This window comes from Perca fluviatilis, chromosome 22 (assembly GCF_010015445.1).
Source record: "Perca fluviatilis chromosome 22, GENO_Pfluv_1.0, whole genome shotgun sequence".
Lineage (NCBI taxonomy): Eukaryota > Metazoa > Chordata > Actinopteri > Perciformes > Percidae > Perca > Perca fluviatilis.
In genome coordinates this window covers 9,475,216-9,500,333 of record NC_053133.1, presented here as the reverse complement: position 1 = coordinate 9,500,333, position 25,118 = coordinate 9,475,216, and the positions used below count along the sequence as shown (strand labels likewise).

General features: G+C 43.0%; 1 protein-coding gene across 10 annotated transcripts in view; it reads right to left on the bottom strand.

Annotated features, from left to right (window-relative positions):
• Positions 1 to 23,551, bottom strand: part of ntng1a (netrin g1a) — a 114,395-nt gene extending 90,844 nt beyond the window's left edge. For 3 of the 10 annotated variants that reach the window (XM_039790336.1, XM_039790338.1, XM_039790341.1), the window contains exons 1-2: positions 20,491 to 21,267; positions 11,673 to 12,352 (exon numbers count right to left, since the gene is read on the bottom strand). In XM_039790336.1, coding sequence (XP_039646270.1) covers positions 11,673 to 11,921 — 249 coding nt within the window. In that variant the 5' untranslated portion in view covers positions 11,922 to 12,352; positions 20,491 to 21,267. Of the gene's footprint in view, positions 1 to 11,672; positions 12,353 to 20,490; positions 21,270 to 23,088 lie in introns of those variants that run through there. The other 7 variants (XM_039790339.1, XM_039790342.1, XM_039790340.1 and 4 more) reach the window with 5 other exon arrangements.
• Positions 23,552 to 25,118: the final 1,567 nt, after the last annotated feature.

Below are 25,118 nucleotides of genomic sequence, written 5' to 3'. Positions count from 1 at the left end.
ATTGTGCTGATGAGGGGCGGGATGCCCTGCTGCTTTGGAATGCTGAGTAGAGGAGCGAGAGCGTCTGCCACGGCTGTGGGAGCATCTGACCCTCCCGCCGTGGATAAAACTGAGAGATGGGATCACTGGGATTGCTCCATTCACAACACTCCCACTTATCTTCTGCAATTAACATTAAAACCCCCCCCAACAAAAATAAATGAAAACATGAGTGCCTCTAAATATGAATAACACCGCATGCCATGCTTTGGGCTCTGTGAGCTTGTCTGTATTGGCCTGTGTGTGTGTGTGTGTGTGTGTGTGTGTGTGTGTGTGTGTGTGTGTGTGTGTGTGTGTGTGTGTGTGTGTGCGCGCGCTTGCCATTTGTTAACCGTGTCCCAAAGAGGGAAGGGGGATTGTGAAAACCAGTGTTCAAGCAAGTGAGCTCTGAAGGGAAATCCACCCCAGAGGTTCGAAGAGCAATTAAAATCAACGGATCTCTCCAGCAGCCAACCACTGTATCTCCACCTATTCTCAGAGCCCCGTGCACAGGAGTGGAAGGAGTACAGTGGAAGGAGTACAGTACAGGGGGATGATGGAGGGGTTTCAGACCATCATTTACCATGAGTGATGAACTGTGAAATGCAACAAAAGCCCCCATTACCGCAAGAGGGATTTGAAGCCCACAGAGCAATTGGAGAGAAAAGGGGGTAAAAACGCCTTCGTCAAATAAAATAAACGAGAGACAGAGAAGAAAACGTCTGTGTCATAGAATTCAGACTGTGAAGGCCCATATGCTTGGTTCACATTATGCACGGGTCTTCAAATCCAGTGAGTGCAGTGTGCATTTAATAATGAGACAATGTGATATTTCTGGGTGACTTGTAGTCAATAGCAGAGGCTAAATCGGAGCTATGAGAGATCAGATCATTCATCTCTTGACTTTTATTCAATACAAATTTTCTGGGAATTCATCATGTCAGTATCTGCTAACCAAAGCTGAATGAAAAATTTTATGTTTTTGTTTCCCAACATGAAACGTTAGCCCTTCTCCCATTGACGTCATACGTGCAAGAGAACATATTTCAAGTGGCACTTTCATAGTCTTACATATAGTTTTACATCTCAATACGGTGGGGGAAAACATTTTATTTTTCATTATTTTTCATTCTTCAGATTCTCCAAGCTTTCCTCTCCATACTTTATGGCAAAGGAGGACATGTTTTGCTCCAAACTTTGAGAAAAAAAAAAAAGAAGTCAAGAGAAAACCCTGTGGGAAGCTGGAGTCAAGGAGGCCCCCTGTTATCTTGTTATGGCAGCGTAAACGGTGAGGCAACACTGAACGCCTTGATGGAGCCCAGATAGACGAGTCACACACTTGCACAACATCACAGCAACACCTGATGTTCTCTGCATACCAACTCTTCACCAACTTCACTTTTACAAACTTTTCTTGCTGGAAGTAAACATATCCTCCTGTTTGCACTTTTTTTTTTTTTTTTTAAACAAAACTCTTTCATTTCCATTTATATTTACCACATAAAATATCACACAATAATGATACAGGCGATAATGAAATTGGTGGTGATCGTGTTAAAGATGATAATGCTGCGGCTGATGATGGCGATGTTAATAGCATAAATAAAAGAATACACTGGCAGATAAAAGGCAATATTCACTGCAGCAATAGCAGCAATGCACATACTGTGTACTTGACCTCACCTCCCTTTGTTATTATTGCTACACCATTAATGAAGTACATGCTGCACAAAAACAAAACCCTCGTAGAATGCATTCCAACATCAAAAACGGATGAATGTGATGTAAGAATAAATAAGGCAGGATGTTTCCGCACTATGTCTTACTCAGGCTGGACTATGCAAGGCTGGGCCACAACATGCCCATAACAGGAAGTTTGGCTTTTCCTGCCAACACCTGTTTAATGGACTTCTCTTGAGCCTGGCCTCGGCTGGCTGACAAGGCTGCGCTTGTGTTGGCGCCTGAAGACCTAGAGGAACGAGCGGTTTGAGGAAATAAGAAAATGATAAAAAATTCAGACAGTGCCCAACGCTCATGCAAAGTTTATGGCACAGGATGGGTCGGAGAGAATTTGATGAGATCTACCTGTGACCGCGGTGGGTATAACCTTCACATTGGGCAGAGAGATGCAGTCTGACAGTTCTGTGCTGTGTTAGACAATATTCAACCTATTATCACTGTGCTGGTAGTGTTTCAGCTGGATGTATCAAGCTAAAACATTAACGCTTGTTATGGGTTCAGATTAGGGGAACCGCAGGGAGGCCTGGCCCCTAAAAACCAGGCTGAAGATTATAAGAACTAGTAATTACAACCAGCAGTCTTCATCTTAAGAGTGTTTGACAACTAAAAATTAGTTATTCAGGTGTCAGTTATGTAAGGAAAATTTAATATTTCTACATAAATTTATAAGCTAGATTCTGTATTTCCCTATGGAATACAATGAATGGCACTGGGGTGCAATGCCTGTCCACAGTGCAGCTTGTGCCCCCAATATCGCACCCCTTAACCTCCCAACATTCATTTTCAATGAGAAAACAAAACATAAGACTGATTAACAATTGCTGCACCCACTGCAATGTGTGAAAGTAATTGTTAGTATTGTTAGGAATGTTTTCACTGACCAATGTTGATTCATGCGCCATCAATCAATTCTGGACACGTCACCCTAATTATTGTGAGCATTTTGAGCTGTCCAGATGGTTTCCTATAATAATATCTTGTTTAGTGTCCTGTAGTAATTTGTCTGTAGGCCTGTTGATCTGTTGTGGCAGGAAGGTTTGGACCGGATTTAGACCACATTTCTAGCATGAACAAAATATAGTTAAAATGCAGCTTTTAACCAACAGCAGCACTTTTGTCATAATGAGTGACGGCTCTGTGATGTCAGTATACCGAGGACTAAAGTAACGTACATTTCCTTACTATGCTGTTTTCATACTGTCATATTATCCTTGTTATTATATATTAGATGTGATTTACAATATTGCAAGGGAATTATTTCCCCTTTTGAACAAAAGTGTAATGCTGTCGTTTTATTGGCTAAATTACAAATGCATTGCGTGCATAAAGGAAAATCACACTGCATCAAAAAAATATTGTGAATCTTGCATAAGGATCATGACGCAACAGCCTCTCACAAAATGAAATTGACTTAATCAATTCCTGCCTGAATTCTGTATATATATATACTGTATATATTGAAATATATGAAATTAAATGTAAATATTGACAATATTGCTATATATTTTTTCTATTATGAATGCTGAAAAAAAAAGCATCTGCCCATGGAAATCTGTTGCCCATCTACTTGGTTTTGTGGGAGGACCAACCACCAGCAGGTTGCAGCAAAAAGAGCTCCTGGGCAGAGTGCAAGACAGTAGGGCAGGACTGGGCCTGGAAGAACATATGCAGTTCTGTTCCAAAGCCACGAGGGAGCAGAGGAAGACCATGGTCGTGGAGGAGGTCACGCGGGTGGAGCAGGAATGCTACCTAATCAAGGCGGTGTCCCAGGGCCAGCGAGGAGCATGGGCAGGATGGGAGGCCACCATGAGCAGAGGCATCAGCTGGGCAGACATCTGGCCAACTCCACAAGCATGGCTCACCTTCTTGATAAGGACAACATATGACACCCTTCCATGTCCCCGAAACCTCTCCCAGTGGTTTGGGAGTGAGGACAAGTGCCTGCTTTACGGCAACACATGATCCACCACTCATTCTCTTTGTCAAGCCAGGAGAGAACTGACAGAAGAAGCCAGCAGCAGGAAAGATGACATCTCTGCTTACTCCAACGAGGCTTTCTGGACCGCAACCATCCACCCAGTGGAAGAATGCAGGGGCTTTGTGGGCAACTCAGCAACTTCTCTGTGCTGCTGGTATGGACGAGACAAACCTACAGAGGGCCATTAAAGAACTGGCTTAGAAGGCTGAGAAATCACGCTACTGGCTGTGGCTATGGGGGAGGGACAGTTTCTGGGGTTATAGCACCCCAATAAGGGCAGCTGCAGGGAGTGGTGGGAGATGCCCCAACTGGCCATTCCCCCCCGAAACATCAGTGAACGGTGGTTCCAGCTGACCCAGTATGCACCGGCGGAGGTGCAGCCGGCAAAGATGTCAAGCAGGAAGAACACCACCAATACAACACACTGACACTTCCTCTGGTTACGGGACTGATGTGCGTTATTGAAATGCAACAGATTAGTCTTCCTTCAAGTTCCTTAATTTTGCATTCACCATCAACTTTCTCGACAGAAACCTGTAGCAGCCCAAGATAACTAATTCACTGTTCTTGCTGTAGCCCCAACCTGTACTAACATATTCGAGGATCTGGAGATGCCACCTGAGATGCGAGCGAAGGAGACCACAGGAGCATCTCACATCCCTTATTTCATTGTTCCACGGTCCTTGGCTGAATCGGTAGTCGTTCTGTCCCTGATCCGTGAAGGCCATCTCAAAGCTCTTATTTTTTGCCGCGAGGAGCAGGCATCGAGGAGGGATCACCGAGGAGCTATAAGCGAGGATACACGGGAACAGCCTCCCCGGAAGCCGTGCAGCTGATAGGGTTGCTAACTCCACCCATACAGCTGACGAATTCATGTGACGCTTCAGAGAAAAGGACGTCTCATCCCTTTAAGACACATTCCTCATTTCCTCTCCCCTCCTTCCTCTCCCCAGTGGGACGGAGTAAGACGCAAGGAAGGGTGGAGGAGCTGGGGATGCAATTTAAGGGAAGTGAGATGTACCTCAGGAAGAGACACAAGGAAAGAGGAGACGAGGCAAGAGGCATTTAACAAAATGAGACATCTGTGCTTCGGCACCATCATTTTAAAGTATGTGTATTTTTAGGTAATTTGCGAGCCTCTGTTCCTGCAGCATGATATACATTATCACTGGTGGTTGCATCAATGGTAATGTAAGTGCAGCTTTAGTCTTTAGTCTTATTTTATGGCTCCTTAGATGATGAAGTGCTCTACTCATAAAAGGAAAGTGTTATCTTTCAAGTACAATATTTAAATACAGAGTAGTGTGTGCTGCCTAAACTTCAAATTGAAATTGTTTTTTTAAGGGTTGATTAGACTAATTAAATTACACAAAAAGTGTGCTCAGCTTCCCTGAGCACAGATTAAGATCATGAATGAACAATTCAGTCAAGATTCAAACGCTGCCTGTTGGTGAATTATGCAGAAATAATAACTCCAGCCTTGTTTTGCACTCCAGATAGCGATCACTAATCAAACAAAGAACAATGAAACAAGAATTAGGGGATTACACACATCTTTCCTTTTAGCTTGTTTTAGTCCATACCCTTGCCTCTGTCAAAACTTTCAATAAGCCTTTGATTTGGTTTGGTCTAGCAAAGATGAAAGAAGACGCATAAAATGGATCGAGTTTATTTAATCCTCTGATGTTAAACAGTTCTAGTGAATGACTAATCAATGTTTCAATGCTGGTTAATTGCTATTACATTCTTGAATCTGGCCTTTTTTTTTTTTTTTTAATCAATCAGCCGTTCTAAAAAGCCACCTTTGTGCTTGTTTTTTGCAGTCCTGCCTTCTTAGAAAAAAAAAGCCAATATAAACAAGTGAGACAGAATGTCACAGACAGCACCGTAGCCACCGTCTCTTTTCTCTCCCTCTCACCCTCCTCTAACCCTTGCACTGACTGTTATAATATGAAATGAGACATATTGCTGCTGACAGCGCACACGTTTCTCAAGGAAATATCAGCGCCGAGCCTTTTGAGAGGTGTCACAGTTTGCTAGTGTTGGGTGGGGGGGGGGGGTTGGAGTATGGCGGAGTTCAAACGCTTTGTCTGAAACCTCTAATCAGGATCAGCTTAGGAAAAGGGCAATGTAATGTATATCCATGGGAGCCACGGCACCCCCAAATCGCATTTATTGGCCAAAATACCTAGAAAAGCCCCTCTATGGTGCTTGGATAAACTGCCATCATGAGTGTTGCTTGTTTTTTAGTGAAGGCGCAGACCAAATGTAAAGTAACTGTGAGGAACTTTTAAATATTTGTGAAACTGTTTAATTTCCCATATGACGATCATAAATGACCTGTAACAGCAAACAAGGCTAATCGTGAAAAGAACACAATTTATATGTAGTTTTTATTAATGCCAGTCACAAAATGATTTACGGCAGGTAGACCGCCTCTACAGCAACACATTCTGATGGGTCACAGATTTTGGTGTGACACCGGAAAAGCTGGTGTTAGTGAGTATCCAGCCAGGTAAAAGGTAGCAGGGGATTTTAGAAGTTATCTGTTGTAGTTATGGCTAATACTGGGGCAGGGCCATCACAGAACAAAAGGAAATTAAACGAAGAACAATTAAATGCTAAAAGGGAAAGCGACAGACTGCGAAAACACGACCGGGCTATCAAGAGTGTGGTAAAAACACTACCGCTTTTGTCCAAAGGGGCCACTAGAATCAACACAAATTAAAAGTCCCTTATGCCACTTTAACCCTTGTATTGTCTTCCCGTCAACTACCTTTCGACGTTTGTTTTTGCTTTTTCCAACGTTTTAAATTGTTAAATTTTTCTTCTACACATTTTCAGCGCTTATTTCTATGTCCCATGTTTTCTGACATAAAACAAAAATTGAGAATGGGTCAATGTGATCCAAAGTCAACACAAGGGTTAATCATGCAAGCCTTTGTGAGCTCCAATCTTTTACTCAATGCTGTGTTACTCCGTTGTTTTCATTACACATTACTATCAGTTACATGCAACATCCTTGGGGTTTGCTTGGGGATTTCTTTAGGCACTGGAAATTTCAGGGATCATGAACAATGCCTCATCTAATGACATCACTGCGAAAGACAGGGCAGTTTTATAAGCAGAAAAATGAACTGAACCAAGTGGCAAAAATTAAAACCCTGGCCAAGTTCAACACCTAAAGCTGAAGTAAAATCAACAAACAAAAGCTATAGTTCCACGTCAGGCCGCAACCTTCTCTGCCACTATAGAGCACTACAGTAGCACTGTTAGCATCTCAACCTGTTTTAACCTGGAATGTACCATCTGCTCTGGTAAGCACAGGGGGTGAGTAAAACAGTTAAACTGTAAAAAAGGCCAAAAGGAAAATAAAGACCTAAGATACTTAAATATTTCTAACATCTAAAGTTAGCTATAAGCACACACAAGGGGACACACGAGTGCACCAAATGTATTGGTGTCATGTATTGTGTAACAGGTTTACCATTCCTTCACTTGACAGTGCCCAGTCACTGCTGAGGGATTAGAACAATGCGCACCTGTTTTCACTGTCACTAAACGAGCAGATGATCAGCAACACCACATGCGCAACAAAACACACGCCTCACATCTTCACCACACTATTTGTTTTCACCTCCACCAGAGTTACAATGCTCACCACATGCTCCAATATGGCTAACCTTACTGCTCATCCAGCTCTGCTAATGCTCATAAAATGGGCCAAAAGTCCACTTTTACAAGCGTTAAATCAGTGCACATATCCCATTAGCCAATCAGAATAATTAAGACAATATTTGTTAGCTACCTTCTCTTATCATGCCACAGATTTAATAACATTTAATCAAGGCAAACGTGTGTGTGCGCACACACTTTGCCTGTCAGTGGGTGTGTCGTGATGTGTGTGTGTGTGTGTGTATGTGTGTGTGTGTGTGTTTGTTTCCTCATTTAGATTTGATTGGCTATGAAATGCACCGGCCTGCCGGGACTCAGGTTTCAGCATTCATCAGCATTTCCTGGTTGTAAATTGATGGCACAAATAGAGACATACAGTACTTTCACGGGAATGCATAGGGACATGCACATGCACATGCATACGCGCACACACAGACACACGCAAGGTTAGTATAAATTATGGAGTTACACCTAGAAAGGGGCTTCTTCTATTTTCTATTTTTAATGCCAAGTGCATCAAAGAAGAACCAACACATGCAAGGTTATGCTGGTTGGTAAGTTTTGTGTTGGAGTGTTGGAATAACTGAGTAGATGTTATTTAAAACCTCGGCAGCAGAATAAAGGAAACTGATCATTCCCTTGAGAGCCCTTCTATATATGGTACAGGGGCTAGACATGAGGAAAGCACAACTACTACTCCGTTTATCTACCTGTACTAGCCAGCACAGACTTGTCTAAATGTAAAATAAGTATTTGCATTTACTATTTTGTAACTTTTCCAGTTGGCGCTTTAGGGAATACCTAATAATCAGAGATGTCAATTAGTCTTTGTTGGTTAAAGTTGGTTAAAAATAATCAGCTTTTTCTGCAATAGTACATCATGTTTGTATGAAGTCAAAGCTGCTCTCCTGAATCTTGCACCAAGTCAATCATCAACTGGTTGAGGCCTGTCCATGCTTTTAAAGGCCAGTCTGAGTCGAACTGGAGGGGACAGTGAAATCTCATATGATGGCAGATTTGTGTGCCAGAGTTCAGTGAATGCCAGCTTATTGCTATCGAAAAGGTCACCAGGCTTGAAGCAGAATAAAAAGCCTTTACTGAGAGAATGGTGTGTGTATAAGTGTACGTGTGTGTGTGTGTGTGTGTGTGTGTGTGTGTGTGTGTGTGTGTGTGTGTGTGTGTGTGTGTGTGTGTGTCATGCTCATTTAAGCACCACACCTTGGAGCTGCTGCATCTCTCTCTCTCCTCTCCCCAGGCTTCGGTGTCTGTTACCTTCAGCACTCCAGGAAGCAGACGCGAGGCTTCAAAATACACCCGCCTCCACGAGCGCAGAATCAATTACCAGAGAGATGAAATTCTCCGATAACGCGGCCTAATGATAATTGCCCCGAATCTGCAATAATCTGACTTACGATACAAACCACTATTGGCACTGTAGCAGCGTATTGGCAGCCAGAGTAGCTGGAATATCAATGATAATTGTTCTGATGTTGATTTGGAGCCATGTTACTGCCTGGGGTAAACATAAACCAATAGCAGAGAATTGGGCTCTATGGCAAGCGGCAGGGGTTATATTTCACTGATGTTTGTGTGATCTGTGATGAGTACAGTACAGCACAGCAGAGAGAGGAAATGGTTATGTGGGAGCTAACCACTGCCTGTTTAATTGAAGCACCCCTATCACATTGACTGCCGGAGACATGAGGGCGACAGCGCGGCGCAAACTCCCACTAATTCAATAAGCGATCATCAGACTGTTAAAAGGCTGGCAATAGTAATAATAAACTCTTTCAAGTGCGCGTCCAGAAATAGAATGGCTCCACTGATGCGTCAGACACGGATGACCGCTGTTCATCCAGTTTATCCACAAGATAACTCACTGCACAGCAAATACCAGACACAATTCAGGTTCAAATGTGGATCAATCGGAGGTCACGGGGCCGCCCAGAGGGAGAACGGAGGGTGACCCCATTTTGACAATGACCTCCCGGATATGGCTTCCTACCGCCTCACCACCCCCTCAACCTTCTTTGCCTTCAGCCAACCTTGGCCGATGACGGGAGTCAGCATTTTTCAAAAGTGCCTGAGAGATGTCGGGCTGAATAATGTGTCCTATGAATAAAACACATTAGCTACAAAACATGTTGAATTATTCACATTTCAGAGCCTCCATCCCGCCCCACGCAGGAGATATTAGTTCTTCAGTCACCGTCTGCTTTGCACATAGTCCTCTGAGTCTCTGTGTACCCCATGTTCGTGCCGTCTCGCTCCTCTCTTGATCATTCGCTCACTGTCTTTGTCATCTGTATTTTGTTAATCCCTCTCTGTTCCTCTGTGTCTCCCCTCAGCTGACTTTCCGCTGATGGCGACTGTCTATTTATACTCCTCAAGTTACTACTTTCCTGGAACATCTCGCTATTTATCTAAAGAGCTCTTGAAGCTGTTGAGGAGTGCATTTGTTCTGAGAGAATCTTTGATGACTCGGTAACACACGATGGCCCAAAATGGATTCATCATTTAGCGTTAATCTGAGGCGACCAGCTGTGAGTTTTAAAGTGAAAAGGGCCCGGAATAAGAAGAAGGGCGGTTTGCTAATTAAATACTTGACCTAATATGCATCTTTTGCTCATTTTCTTTTCAGCTCCACCAGGAATTTTTGATTTTCATGATTGCAATGTAATTTGCAGAATCAACAGCACCACATGCACTTCAAAGGGTAAAGCAATCAACCAATCAGTGTTTTTTTTATTGTGCTGTGTTTGAATATTAAATCTCATCCTACAAAACATCACTTTTAAGTGATCACGATTAAACTAGTGTGCAACAACACGGAACACTTCGTCAACAAGTCGATCATGGCAAATCTGTTCAGTGATTCAACAACCCTGACATTCTAAAAAACTAATTGGTTCATTATTTCAAAAAGCCCTGCTTTTGGTCATAAAACAACTTGAAGCTAAACACCATAAGCAAATTTGCTAATTGTTAGTATTCTTGTCATACAGAATAGGCTTCTCTCTTTGATTTGAAAAAGGACAATAAGGCAGTATTTAATTATATAATTGGTTTGTATGGGAACAGGACTAAGAGTCTAAAGCCAACTGTGGGGCTGTACCAGGCCCCCAGGAAGTGCTGAATGAATTCTGACAGTGAATATTATGTTGGGCCACTTACAGCACTGCTTGTGCAAAGGTGTTGCTAAATGTAAGAAAAAAAAAAAACTTGTGTACTGGCACTTAAAATACTGCTCCACTTAAGTTCTCATACATCCTTTAGTATTTTTAGTCCACATGTACACTGTACCACCCAGGTTTGAATTTTTAGGCCACCCATTCATCAAACTCTGCTAAAAAACACTGACAACAGAGAAGCTGCAATCACAGTGTTTTTCTATGTGATTCTGATGTGTGCGGGGAGTGACATGAAGAGTGTGTGTGTGTTGTGTGTGTGTGTGTGTGTGTGTGTGTTTCCATGGTAAAGTCATGTTACGCAGTGTTGTCTGCAAGTAAGCAGCGTCAACAGCACATGTGACGGGGTTTGCAGTGCACACCGAGAAGCAGCTTTCTAAACAGCAGAACATGACGTCAATGGGCACAAGCCTCTATTTCCTCAGCCACATGTATCTGAGTCACACAGGCTTTAAATGTGTCTGTCACGACAGAACAAGCCGGGTATATACGCGATACACAGACACAGATAAGAAAGCTGCCTTGGTATGTGTGTGTGTGTGTGTGTGTGTGTGTGTGTGTGTGTGTGTGTGTGTGTGTGTATTTGTAGGGCTGGGTATCTTTCCAAATTTTTCGATACCAATGCCGATACCAATACCGTAACATCGATACCGGTTCCTAAACGATACTTCTTTCAATACCAATTTTATAAAATCCATTTCAACAAAAAGAAATTACAACATTACGGCACAAATCTTTTTAGTTGTTTTTCAGCTTCTACAATGTGAGCCCCGTATCTGTGCAACGTATAGTTTTTCCTTCCTGCCTCCACGGCGTGTAACATTAGACAGCCAATCAGCAGCATTATTAGATCTTGGTAGAAGCATGCTGCATGCTTATTGGCTCACTCACACTGATGAGATTTGCTCCTTAGGTGTCGAAATTTGGGATTGAATGACAAGGCATTTTTCAATACTCGGTAGCCAATTCAGTCGGTGCTGAATTCGGTACCCAGCCCTATGTGTGTGTGTGTGTGTGTGTGTGTGTACAGCTTTTCTAAGGGAAGATTGTTTTTCACTTTTGCATGTACTCACCAGGGCACAGTATGTCTCCGGAGGGTCTCCACAGGTGATGTTGGGGGGATCCAGAGTTACCTTCAGGTACTGGGTCATGTCTGCTGCCTCTGGCTGGCAGGCCATGTAGTCCCAGGTTAAGCCTTCGTCTGAGAAAATCTGGGATTTACACACATCGTAGTGGCCCCACGCTGCAGGGTAGTGCTGCATGGCTGCCTGGCAAACACCGGTCCACAGCGCCTGCAGCGTCAACGCAAAATGGAAACGCATGACTGGTCCTCTCTCGGCTCCTTCTTGAGGAGGTGTATCTCCTTCTGAAGGTGTAATAACAAGGGATCCCTCTTCTACTTCCACTTACTACAACTCACTCAACTGGAGTGAGGAGGCATGTCAAACTTCCCTCAGGTGGAGAGACAATCTTTTAGAAGAGTTGTTGTTGTTTTTCTTTACTATTTCTGTCTCTTTCAGGTTTCTGGAGTGGTGGATAACTAGGAGGGATGGTGAGGTTACCAGCCCATTGAGAAGATAAGAGGAGAGGATTGAGGGGAGGGAAGAGGATGGTGGTGGAGGAGAAGGAGGACAAAGAGGGGGAAGGCGAGAAGGAGATAGTCCTCTGACACGCTGATAGGAAGATGAGTGACAGGTCTCCTCAGCTCGCCCAGCTGTCAATCATGGTCCTGTTCCTGCGTGGCGATCTGGTGCTGCGGAGAAATAGGAAACAGAAGAAGGGGAGGGGGGAGGGGGTGAATATACCTCCCTTTTGGGAGTAGAATTTGACAGTGAGAGAACATTAGCTGGCGCCATGGCACGAGTAAAAAGGTGTATGGGTGCCATGTTGGTGTTTGTTGTCCATCAAAACACAGAAAATCAGTGAGTGAGGCCATCAGGGTAAATTGGATCTCGCTGCTTTCACACAAAACCCTCATCTCACTCAGCGGTATCAAGTCTACAGTGTTACATACAGCGCTCCCCATCTCCTCACACCCCTCCCATTCCACACTGTATGAGCTGGAATGATAAAGAGTAGACATCAAGATACATTGTGTGTTATGCATGGTCATCATAGCAACTACGATGTTTTGACTAACTAACTTCACATGGTCTGACTGTGCTGTCTTAATCATACATAGTAAGCAGAACTGTGAGGTGCTCCACTTAATGTTGTAAATTGAATGTCAATTTGAGTTTCAATCTACTAGTTCCATGGCGGCACTTAAAGGGTTAAAATCAAAGGCAACTGGAACTGGGTGAAGATGCTCCGAAGAGGTTTCGTCTCTCATCCAAGAGACTTCTTCAGTTCTGCCTGTGTGGCATATTACTATTAAATACTATTGTTTATAAAAACCAAAGGAGTTCTGGGGAAATAGACTGTAATAAAGAATGAATAAATGAATGTGTCTGAAATAGTTGAAACTTGGCTATATCTAATTATGATTTTTAATCAGTTAGCGGACAACCATCACTCAAATAAAGTGCTATCATGGAGTCAGTGGTCCACCATTGTGTGTTGCCATCAATGGGTGTGGGATGTTATTGGCATTGACCTTTTTTTCAGTGTAAAAATGACCTGCTGCTGCTGAGTAATTAGTATGGTGGCTTCATTTTAAAATGTCAGAAAAGTGTCAAAAAATGGAAATAACAAATCATAGATATTTTACATTTCAGGTTATGTGCTTGATTAAAATGTACTTCAACCGGGTTTCTGCTGAGCAGGTAGTGTGCAGTGGGTATCCTCAGGGGCGTTGGACTAGGGGGAAAAAGGGGACTGAGTACCCAGGGCCCTCATGTGAGGAGGGCCCAAAAAGATGCCAGAATGAATAGCTGTAGATGCGGGGAGGGGCCCATAGAAAATGCCTTTCTACAGGGACCAGAATTTTGTGCTTCGCCCCTGGGTATCCTTGAGCTTGTTGCAGAAAGCAGTTTTCACCGAGAACATTACATTAAACACAGTCATCTGATCCATAGTTAATATGAAAATATTGATTTTAGCCGCTTTAATTTACATCTTACTAGAGTGAACCAGTGAAAATATAAACACCAGACTTTCACTATGATAAAGTGGCCAATCACTTTGCAACTTAGGATAAGAACATAATAGTCGTATGTTAACATAAATATCTTGCTGCTTTCATGTTTCTTCTCTTAATTGGTAGAGCTGCTGGTAGCAGGAGCCACAGCACTACTGTATATCGCATGCACCCATTTATATGTGCCAACCACTGTGAGCTGTGGCCTCACTTTTTCTTTTGTCTAAAGTTTTTGTAGCTGAGCATCAGGATGCCTTGCAGACATAAACCCCCTGCTGTCTGTTTTTTACTCCTAGCATAATCAGAAATTCCTATGTATGTTTTTTTTAGAAAACATTCTTCCTTTTCTTTATTTGGATTTTGAATTGACCTTAAAAAGTCTTTTAAATTGGGCTGTGTACAACCTGCATGTACCTTAATGTGTATCTAGCCAGAAACGCAGCAGTAAGCCAGTTGGCTGAGCCAGTGGATACAGCACAGGTATGTGGTATGTTCCCCGCCTTCAAACAGCAGCCTGGCTGCAGGTGATGGATGGAGAGCAGAGTCAATGGTCGGAGACAGGAGGGTAGACATTTTAGTGCATCTTAATCAGTCAGCTGATTCGCTGTGTGTCTGTGTGCTGACCAATGCACCGTCCGGTCCACAGGGATCAATTAGCAGCTACAGTATAGATGTGGTGTTTATTGAAAAATGGTGGTATTAACACACACATTGCTAATTAATTAAAAATGTAATTTATCATTTGATTCAATTAGATTAGACACTGGACCACATCAACATTAAATAAAACAAATAATAGTATCAGTAGAAAAAAGGGGGGAAATTGGATTGTATTAGCATACTACATACAGATTAGTGATGTATAAAACGTCTGGATTTCAGCGTGAACAAGATGTGCAAAAAAGCAGCACTATTAGTCGAGCAAGTGGGACAGAATGATAAGGTGAATGTGAGAGTGTGAGAAAAAGAATACGTGAAGAACAGTAGACTATATATACAGTATAGGAGATGTGCTCACATTTAATGAAGACATGAAGACGTGTTGAAACAGCTACAAACCTTCCAGACGGTTGACTTGATTATGGAGATGGTGATACGATGCAAAGATAAGGAGATAAACATCCAAAAGAAGGGACAGAAATGTGAAGGCACATTTCCAGTAGCACGGTTTCACATATGCAGTCTATATATATATATATATATATATATATATATTACATATATGAATGTGGTAATAGTAATATTTGCGTTTGCCTCTTCAAAGTGTAAATTTAATGCGTTGTACCAAAGTGTAGTAGATCTAGAGCTGCATCAGTGTCAGATATTTTCACACTGTGCCATTCAGAGCCATTTCAAACTGATGGAATGTAAATCATTATGTTAAGGAACAGCCAAGGTCAGGGGCAAAGGCTCAGCAGCATACAAATATGTGAAATACAAAGCAGCGAGTGCACACGAACAAGATGGTGTAGGCAGAAAAAACTTGGGATGAAAAATATTCTCTGAAAACTGTATGCAAACTGAAAAACAAATCTTGCAAATTGCCCCTTATGGCATATGTTCTGTTTAAAAAAAAAAAAAAAAACTCCCATTCATTCTAGTGCAAAATAACGATCCATCACATGAATAGAAAAAAGCATTATGCACAGATATGGCTGGATTCAATTTTGCACAAGATGATCGAAAGACAATGTAAAATCGGTACAAGGAGAAAAAAAAAGTACAAGAGCAGGTATTGCAAGACAGAGGATGGAGGAAAGAGGAAGAAGTTAAGAGGGGGAAAGAAATGAAGCACCTTAAATGTAAAATGTAACAATGTCAATGGGGGAGATGTCAGCAGGTGAGGAAGCAGCCAATTATCCAGAGGAACTCTTGGCACCGAGCCCCCCGTTCCCATTAAGAGACATAATATTACCGTGGTAGGGAGGAGACGAAAGAGATGGCCGGAAAATGTCTGCACGTGTGCATTTCACGTGCAACCTCTGGATAAAGAGAGGTTTGAGTCACGGGTAATGAGACAACAAGCGGTGGCGAGGCTTTGATAACAAGCAATAGAGATCACTAAAGCGGGGTCATTATCAGTGTACGGTCCTGGACACAGCAGCCCCTTCCTCTCATTACTCCCTGCTTATAACCCTCCGTCGCCCCAAGGAGAAGAGGTGAGAGAGAGAGAGAAAGGGAGAGCAGATGGAAGAAGTGTGGATGTGCATTTTAAGTGAGAAAAAAAGGTTTATTTTAGGGCAGGTCGCTTCCTCCAATCATCGATCAAGGTCCGAGGACATCAGAGGAGGCGTGCTCACAGGAAGTCTGAAGTTCTCCCATGTACAGGAATATATACTGCACCGTAGGCACAGAGCCATGGACACTTACAGTAACAGTGGGGGGGTTGCTGGGTGTGAGGGAGGGACTGTGTTAAATTTTGAAAATCAATAAATAAATGAAAATAAAATGCTCATAATGTACATTACTGAAGCCTGGTCACAACGTATTTATCTAGCACCTTTTATCAATGGGATACATGCAGTGTTTAGGCTACTAGAAACAACTTTAAATATGTAAAAAAATAGAGATATAATATATATATATAAAATAGAGATATAACATTTTATAAAAAATAAAATATTGTGTGTGAAATAGGGAAATAGAGGTTTTAACCACTTTTTGGAAATATTTACAACAGGAAAGATGAGGAAGAAATGTGATTCATCTGTTTATGAGGGTGTAAAACCCTTAAAGCAAAATAACCTTATGGATTCCCTCCAGACATGTTTAAGACCAATACAAATACTTAAAATGATCATTTCTGCTGATATGGTCTCTTCTTCTAATTAAATCTAGTCCTTCTCCCTCATTGAAAATGCAGAATCTATCAATATCTAAATAGTTTCAAAAGTCAAAAGTTCAACTACGGGACACATGGCTAATTTAACTACTATGTTCAAGTTTCCACGTCCCACTTGTATAAGTTGCATGCCGCACCATGATTGGCTTCCAAACTAGTTGTGATGTCACAAAGCCCTGCTCATCCATACGCCAGATGTAAGGTGAGCACAGAGAGACCTTTAGTGTCAAACGGCAACATTCTGCACAGTGAACGTCAAACATCCCATTGAAGGAACAATCTGCGAGAAGGAGGACTTTAAAAAATATGAAAAAGATATGAAAAATGTAAATATAAAAACATGAACTATAAAAAGTTAAAGCAGCAAGGTATAACAAAGAGGCAAGTAAAGTAAAGATATTTCCTAAAGGAGGCTTTCAACACTAAACTGAAGATGAAGGAAAGTAAGTTAGTAATTTTAAGTAGCCAAAATGTTATTGTATGTTTGCAGGTATTAAACCATTAAAATATTTTAATCCACTCTACAAAGAATATTCATTGTGAAAACCAAATGAAAACTTGCAAATAGGGTAAAAAAATTAATAAATCAGCTATTGGCAGCTTCTGGTCAAATATATCAACCTTCACCGTACACAATGCTAGTAAACCACATACAGTAGGCCAGCGAGATGTGCACTCACAGCCTGCCCGACACGACAGGGGACTCAAGGAGCCAACCCAGCAGCGCTCAATACTATATTTAAACATATGAATCTTTCACAAGGCCCGGTCGACACAGGAGAGGGTTTGTTTGGCTGGGGAGTTCATCCCACCCACCCAAACAGCCACCCATGAACCGGACCACTCCCCTGTCTCTGGGGCTGAGAAACAGCCCTTGGTGTCCACATCTATTTCATCCCCGGGGCCACTCGAGCATGACTGAGTGTTTCTCCAAATCACCAGGGGAAATGTTACATGTCCCCAGAGCCGCTCCTTTTTTAGCTTTTCTTACTCACTTTAACCCTAGAAGTAAGTAATTCACTTCTTACTCAGAGGACATTTGGAACCCTTTCAGTGGCAATTTTATCAAACTGCTAAATCATACCATTACATTTCAAATTGGAAAATAAGCACTCAGTTTGTTGATTTTGAACAACAGTGTTTTCCTCACTTCATCTCCCATCCTTCCACTCTTCAACTCATGCCCATATTGATCATTTTATTTTATTATTGACCGGTGGTTTGTGTGGGTTCAGCAGTTTTTCCCTGCTGCTTGCTGTGTGGTGCCAACATTTTTAACTGCTTCAGACTGCATTTTCAGTTGTTCTTTTTTTTTTTCCCTCACCCAGCCAGGACACTGGAAAGAATTGTCAGGTCATAATCTCACACAAATCACCTACGGTGGCCCACAGGGGGCAGTACTTACACACCTGCCTGTCCATTTAAAAATTCAACATTTTTAAATTATATTATTAAAAACGTTCCAAAATTCAAAAGATGTCCACTTTAGCGCTAAATGATGTGCTCAGGACAGAGTAAGGTGGAATAATTACAGGGTTGCCACTGATATCCCTACTATTTCCCCCCCTTTCATTTTTAATTTCACGCATTTTATGCACTTTCAAGGGCAATTCCTGACCCTGCTTCTGCCCTGCCTCTACCTACTTTCATCTCTTCTGACGCTACCTGTTTTATATTCCACACCAGTGCCTTACTAAAAGAGAAACAGGAGTGCGGGAGAGAGAAGGGCAGAAAGACAGGAGGGCAGACAGTCAGAAGCAGATGAAAGATAGATAAAGATAGAAGCTGGCCCGGCTTCAGAAAAAAAAAAGCCTCCTGCCAGTTCTCTGTGCTCCACTCACCAGATTTCTCTGCCTGCCTTTCCAGAATCCCTAATCTTGCCTGTTAACAACCTGCCAATAGGGGCGCCCCCCCCAAAAAAAAAAAAAAAGAGGGGAGCACCCCCCCCAAAAACACCACCCCCCCCCCCCCCACCACACAAAAAAAAAAACCCCCCCCCCCCCCCCCCCCCCCCCCCCCCCCCCCCCCCCTCCCCCCCCCCACCAAAAAAAACACCCTCCCCCCCCCCCCCCCCCCCCCTTCTTTTTTAAAAAAGAAAGGGAGAGTGCTACAGCTGTATTAAGTGACTGGGGGGAGAACAGAAGGAATCAAAGCTGTGGCTCTGCTCTAACATTAGACAAACTGGGCTTGTTTTGCACATCTGATATGATAGACTATGACCTGTCTGTGAAACCTGCATGCAATAAAAAAGAGCCATTAAGAATATCTCACACTGAAATAATTTCATTATCTTTTAGAGTTTTAGTTTTTTCATGTTCGAGAGGCTTTTTCCCACATATATACAAGAAAGTGATAGATTTGGGAGAATCACTGATATATTAGCGCTGGCTATCAAAAAGCCATGCTTGAACCCTGCTGAGGTAATCACTCCTTTAACAGGATGTGGCTGCAGTCTCTCCTCCAATCCAACGTCTACTGGAGCCAGACAGGTCAGGCCTCTGAAGGCGAGCCAGTCCCTGACTGCTGAAGTCTTGCTCCACTTGCCTCCACAGGCTGCATCTGCCACAATCCTCTGTCACTCCCTCTGTCCTTTCCAACTCCTTCCGACCTCCCTCCTCCCCACTCCCCCGAGCTGCTGAAGCTGCCACATGCACTCTGTGTGTGCGAGAGCAGCACTTTTGACAGGGAGACTGGGCCGAGTGCTGCCCCAAGTCGAGCTGAACACCCTCGGGCGTCAGTTACTCCAGCGCCACATATACAGCAGTGCACGGGGCACCCAATGAGACAGTGAGACAAGATCACGTCTCCACCACCCTTCATGATCCCTCTCTCTCTCTCTCTCTTTCTCTCTCTCTCTCTCTCTCCTCGCCACCAAGCATGCTTCTCTCTGCGACACGGGAACACCTTATGCATTATTAAAGACACTTTTCCTAAAAGGCTGCGAGCACATTATTCTGCAACCACAGTGACATGTCTGAATACTCAAAATGTCCACTTTAGCTCTAAAGAATGGGCTCACCCAGGTAGCTCTCTCATGCTGGAAATGTAGGCAGGAATAGCAACATGGTTTAAAGTGACAGCTGCTAACAACCCCACAAGAGATGACTCATTAATACCTGTCATTATTTCATAGGATGAGTAAAATAATTATTAGACAGAGTGCAATCACAATTACCGAGGCCGTAAAAATGACTATTGATTGTGACTGGGAGTTGCAACTTGAAATCTAATAACACCTCATCCAGTTTTGAACTTCAAATTCAAATCCATTCAGGATGTGCCTTAGCCCTTAACCTGTCGTGTTTAATGATATTAGTAATCAAGATGTCCTAATAAGAATAATTTCTAGGTATTATCCGACACGAGGCCAAGATGAAATCTTTTGGATCTTGCAGATTATAACTATTATGAAAAAAATAATAACTTAAGAGCATGCACCGCCACAGACATTTGTGTAATACTATCTGTCCTACCCACAGGGCTATAAAGCACAAAGGAGCATTGAAATCAAGCATTAAAATGAGAAGCTAATGCATGTGTAAACAGTGATAGCATGTACCAAAACAAATCTTAATGTAACAGGCTGCTCATACAGTGACGTATTGAAGGCAGGCCCACTGGCTGCAGCATGACACAAATGTTATTATGCGTGATGGATAGGCAACGATTAGGTAATAAGTTCCACAAGGGGGCGCCTCTAAAAATGACCTAAAGACACGCTGTTAAGTTTTGGATGCATTCAAAGTCGCCTCATTGTAAATATAATTAGGTCTTCCTTTGAGGTTCTGAGAGTCTTAAAAGTTGTGTATGCTGTTTAGAAGGGAGAGAGTCACAACTCTCTGCCCACTCCTCATCTGTTCATTACAGAGAGAGATAAATGCAGCCAGGCCAGAGTTAAGTTACTTCTAACAACAATAAGCAGCCACTTTAACACAGAAAGTAAACTTTACAAGCAAAAGGAAAAACTTACATTTCTTGTACGGGGTTCTCCCTGTCCCCCTGCTCTTTAACGCCGTTCAACAAGTTCAGAGCGGCAGAATGAACATGAATGAAGAAAGAAGCTCTTTAAGATGCGCTCCTTAACGGGAATGTGATGAGTACGCACGTCAGGTTCTGAGGAATCGCTGCGCGCACCATCTCGCACTCTTGTTTGGCGACCGGGGGAGAAAACGATCAAGAGAGGATTTTCCTGCCACTTCAAAACAAATGACTGATCACCGTCCTGAGGGCTCGGTCAGCACCGCGCCGGGCGTAAACAGGAGGATTTCTGAGCAGGAGCTCCGGTGCCAAAGTGTCCATCATCCTCTCTCCAAGTGTCATTCCATCACGGCGTCAATCTGAGGCACGGTGATGTCCGCAGAAAGGAAAACCCCCACTTCTGCAAAAGAAAACTTTGACCTGCTGGCGTGCGTCCCTCCTGTTTATGCCCCGTTTATAATTCCTTCATTTCCAAACAGTCCTGCTTGCGGATCTCTGCGAGAATCTCGTCCCAACTCTCACCTCTCCCTCGCTACGAATAGGTTTCAGACACCCAACTGGGACATGAATCGCACCAATTAGACTCGGCGGCCGAGAAAATCCGCTCGCATCAACGCACCTTCTACTGATGGTTTCCCGGAAAGGCACGGCGCAGCACCGACCGCCCAGACGGAGATGACGGGGAAGATAATGCGCTCCTAGGCTCTATTAGATGAGACGCACACTCAGCTTGTTTCCCCTCCCACGCACACCTATGGTTTCCCTCCCCACCCCTCTAGCCCGTCTCCACTTCGCCTTCAACCCCCCCAGCCTCACACATCCACACACACGCGCGCACCATCCTCTTTTGGGACCCGTTAGGAACTCAGGAGGGAGGAGGATCGCCTGTAGTTGAACCTCTTTTGGTGGAGTTCACCCGAGTCTCCTGATCGCGTTAAATTATCCAACAAATGCGCGCATTAATAGTCTCAATGGAATTATTGCATCCGGATGAAAATAGATGGAGGGAAATCTCTGACTCCCAGTTGGCGATTATTACTGTGCAGCCAACTGCGTGTATAGAAATCGAAGATATTTAAAAGTGTTAATACATTTGTGTTTCGGTCTCCTCAGCTGCCCACATCCTACTGCTTCATAACGTTTATTACTAATCGTTATATGTATCTAATAAAGTAAATGTCTTATTTGAAGTATGTGTAACAATTCAGACTGGTGCGTAATTGTTCCAAAAAAAGTATTTTAACTCTATTATGTAAATAAACAAGGAGCGTACCCTGGGTTTAGGTAGTTTCACTATCCTATCCTCATTCAGTGAGTTGTTTCAACTCCAAATATGTGTAAACAGAGGAAGTCTGAATAAAATAACTCTAATAGGAAGGTGTCACTCCAGTAAGAAGGCAAATGTGCCGTTGTAAAAAAGAAAGAAAAGAAAAAGCGTTCAATTTACATATATAATGAAATAAATAAATAAATATAGGAGAAAAGGGGTCTTGCATTGATTATAATTTCACATCAAAACGCACATATCTGCTGCCATGAACTCATGTGTTTTCTAACTGACTGGGACATGGCTTAACATCATTTCTGCTTCACCCTATACAATAAAACTGCATCGTCTTCCCCCTCACAACTTAACTGATTACCACAAAGGGTGAGATGAGGGAGAGAGGGTGTCGGCAGGAGTCAGGTCATGACACTTGGCGCACAGGTTAACCTCGCAGCAGGCTGACAAGCCTCTACACAGCTGAATGTGTCCATGCTTACGGTGTGTATGCAGCCTCTATAGGCCCACAGAGGCCCTAATCACCGCCGCACATATCACCCGGACCCACGTTGGTGCATTCAATGGTATTACCAGAAAGATCGAAAGAAAGCCGGACCTCACAGAAAGCGCGCGTCAAAGTCTTCTAACCAGATCAATATTGTTTTTAAAAGATGAGATAATGTTAAAATATGGTTACCCGGGGTGAGATAAAAAATCAATTGGATGGCAAGAGCGCAAGTCTCCGTGTTATCTAGAAATGACAAGCAATAATGTGTGCTATTATCTGCACAGAGCATGACTGATTCATAATGTGGTGTTGCACAGTCCCCATACCGCCATGGTTCTGTGCGCTCACAGCGCGTCCATGTGTCCTTTACAGCCTCGTACATACAGGTGAGTTATGCATAGCATTGTAAGAGCACAGCAGTTTAGTGAAAGAAACAAAACAGCTATTTCCTTTACAGAGTCTGGAGACTACACATTTAAAGCTACCTGATTTCTTTTCTTTTTTTGGAATCGCACCAAACGGCTTGATTGGTACATCCCCAATCAGAGAAAAGCCAGAGCGCTGAGTGGAAGCTGACAACGATAACCAAATATATATATATATATATATATATATATATATATATATATATATATATAATATATATATATATATATAGCATCTGTTCTCAAAATACTCGGCTTACTTTCTCTAATCACGACGGAAAATTTGGCCACCCACTCGGCGCGCGTGGCAGCGAAGCTTCAAAAGTTTACGCGCTCCGGTATTAGCATGGAGATGAATGAAATGAAAAGAAATCAGCTGTCGGAACCTCTTACCTTGGTCTTTAGTGCTTCATACCGCCGAGGACAGCCAGTCATGTCGCCTATTGCAGCCCAATAAATCCGCTTTAAAACGGGACATCTTAGCGCGGCGCAGGAACGGGAGACTCGCCGTGGAAGCGACCAGCTTGTCTCCGCCGCTCCCGGGGAATGGAGGAGAGCTCCGGGTACCAGCGCAACGTCACTTCTACCAGGACACACAAGCGGAGGCGACAGGAGAAAATCCTCCACGCCTGGTGTAGGGATTTTTACAAAAAAGTTGTTTAAAATGAAGCGGATGACAGAAATATGATTCCAAGTGGCTCCTTAGAAAGAGCCTCAGAGGCAGCGGAGAGTGGCCACACTCGCTGCTCTCACACACAATGAGGCGGCCAGTCTTTGACAACTGACTTTCACCTCAAGTTTATTTCTCTGCTGAAGCCTGTGAGCCGCAGCTGAGTGCAACCGTGAACAGAAACATCTGTAACTGGTGCAGTTAGACGATCTTATAAAATCGCCCAGTTACATTTGACCACTAAAACCCATTTTATTGTGACAAGACACTGAGATCACAGGCAAATGTGATCATCAGCAGTGGCATTAGTGGCAGGAATTTCTGGGAACTCTATTGCATTGCTTTATGGCATAAAGGGAAATTGCTGCATCGCACAAAACAGAAGGAACGATAAGACTTTCAGGAAAGACTGATGGTAAAATAACTTCCTAATGATGTAAAATCACCTCCCCTAGACACAGAAAGCAAAGGGGATTATGGTAAACATGTAGATTTTGAGCAACCGCTGCCAGATAGAGGGTGTCACTCTCACTGATCACACTCTTGTTGTCATTCTCTTGAGTCATCATTCAGAACAATTGATTTGACCAAAATATGGCAATGTTTAAAACTGCTACACCTGAAATGTATGACTATTATCGACGTCTAAATGGAACATTGGCAGATCTCTGGTACAGTAAAGGAAACTACATTACCACACTGGAGGGTTGAAGCCAGAGAATCAGTGGATACATCCAACAGAAAGACACAATAAAGAGAAAATAAATAAATAAAGAGACTATGTATACAATTATTTTTGTGAATAGAAAATATGATGCCAGTTGCTCGCTCAGTTTCTGAGCAGTTCCAGCTGAAAGGGTGGCAGCATTTGAGCCAGTAAGTACGTTTTGAACGCCATAAATCTCAACAACAAGCCAAATCGAGTTTATTGTTGGTATTTACCCATAAAGCCAACCAAACCCATCAGATAAAAAGCACAAGGACATGTTAATCTTGTTTTACAGGGCAGTTCCGATTGTTTTAAACTCATCTTGAACTTTATTAGTGAAACAGTGGACAGGTTAAGGATACAGCGCTGTAGAGACAGCTCTTCACACAGCTGCCTCTCTCTCTCTCTCTCTCTCTCGCTCTCTCTCTCTCTCTCTTTTCTCTCCTCTGTGAGCCCAAGGGCAACTTGCCTTACATGAACCTCTTTTTCTAACTCACTCACCGACAAGAAAGAGGAGTGCACACTGGAAAGCTACCAAAGAGCAAATTCCCTCTTATTGACTCAATGCAATGACAGTATAATATGTTTGCTCACAATACATTTTTGAAGTTCATCTGAAGACTGTAAAGCAGTTTCTACAGTCTTTTCTTCAAGGCCTAAAAACACTACGCTCAGGCAGACGTTGCTCTCTAAATGAAACCAGGCACCAATAAAAGGTAAAGGTGCTTAAACACCAATAGGTGTCTTGTGTGTGTTAACAAGGTGTGGTCGGACTGTGTCACACAAGATGTGCTAGAGGTCAGAACGGAAAGAGGATGCGTTTGAATGTAAAGGATTATCCACACACACACACACACGCACGCACGCGCACACGCACACACACACACACGCACACACGCATACACAGACCGTGTGTCTTCAAATCCATCAGTGGGTTCAATAGATGGCTCTTTACTTAAGAGACCGATAATCACGTGACCCCGTGTTCCGATATCTCACCTCCACCCTTGTGTGTTGTCAAATTTCTTTTTCATATTTTTTCAT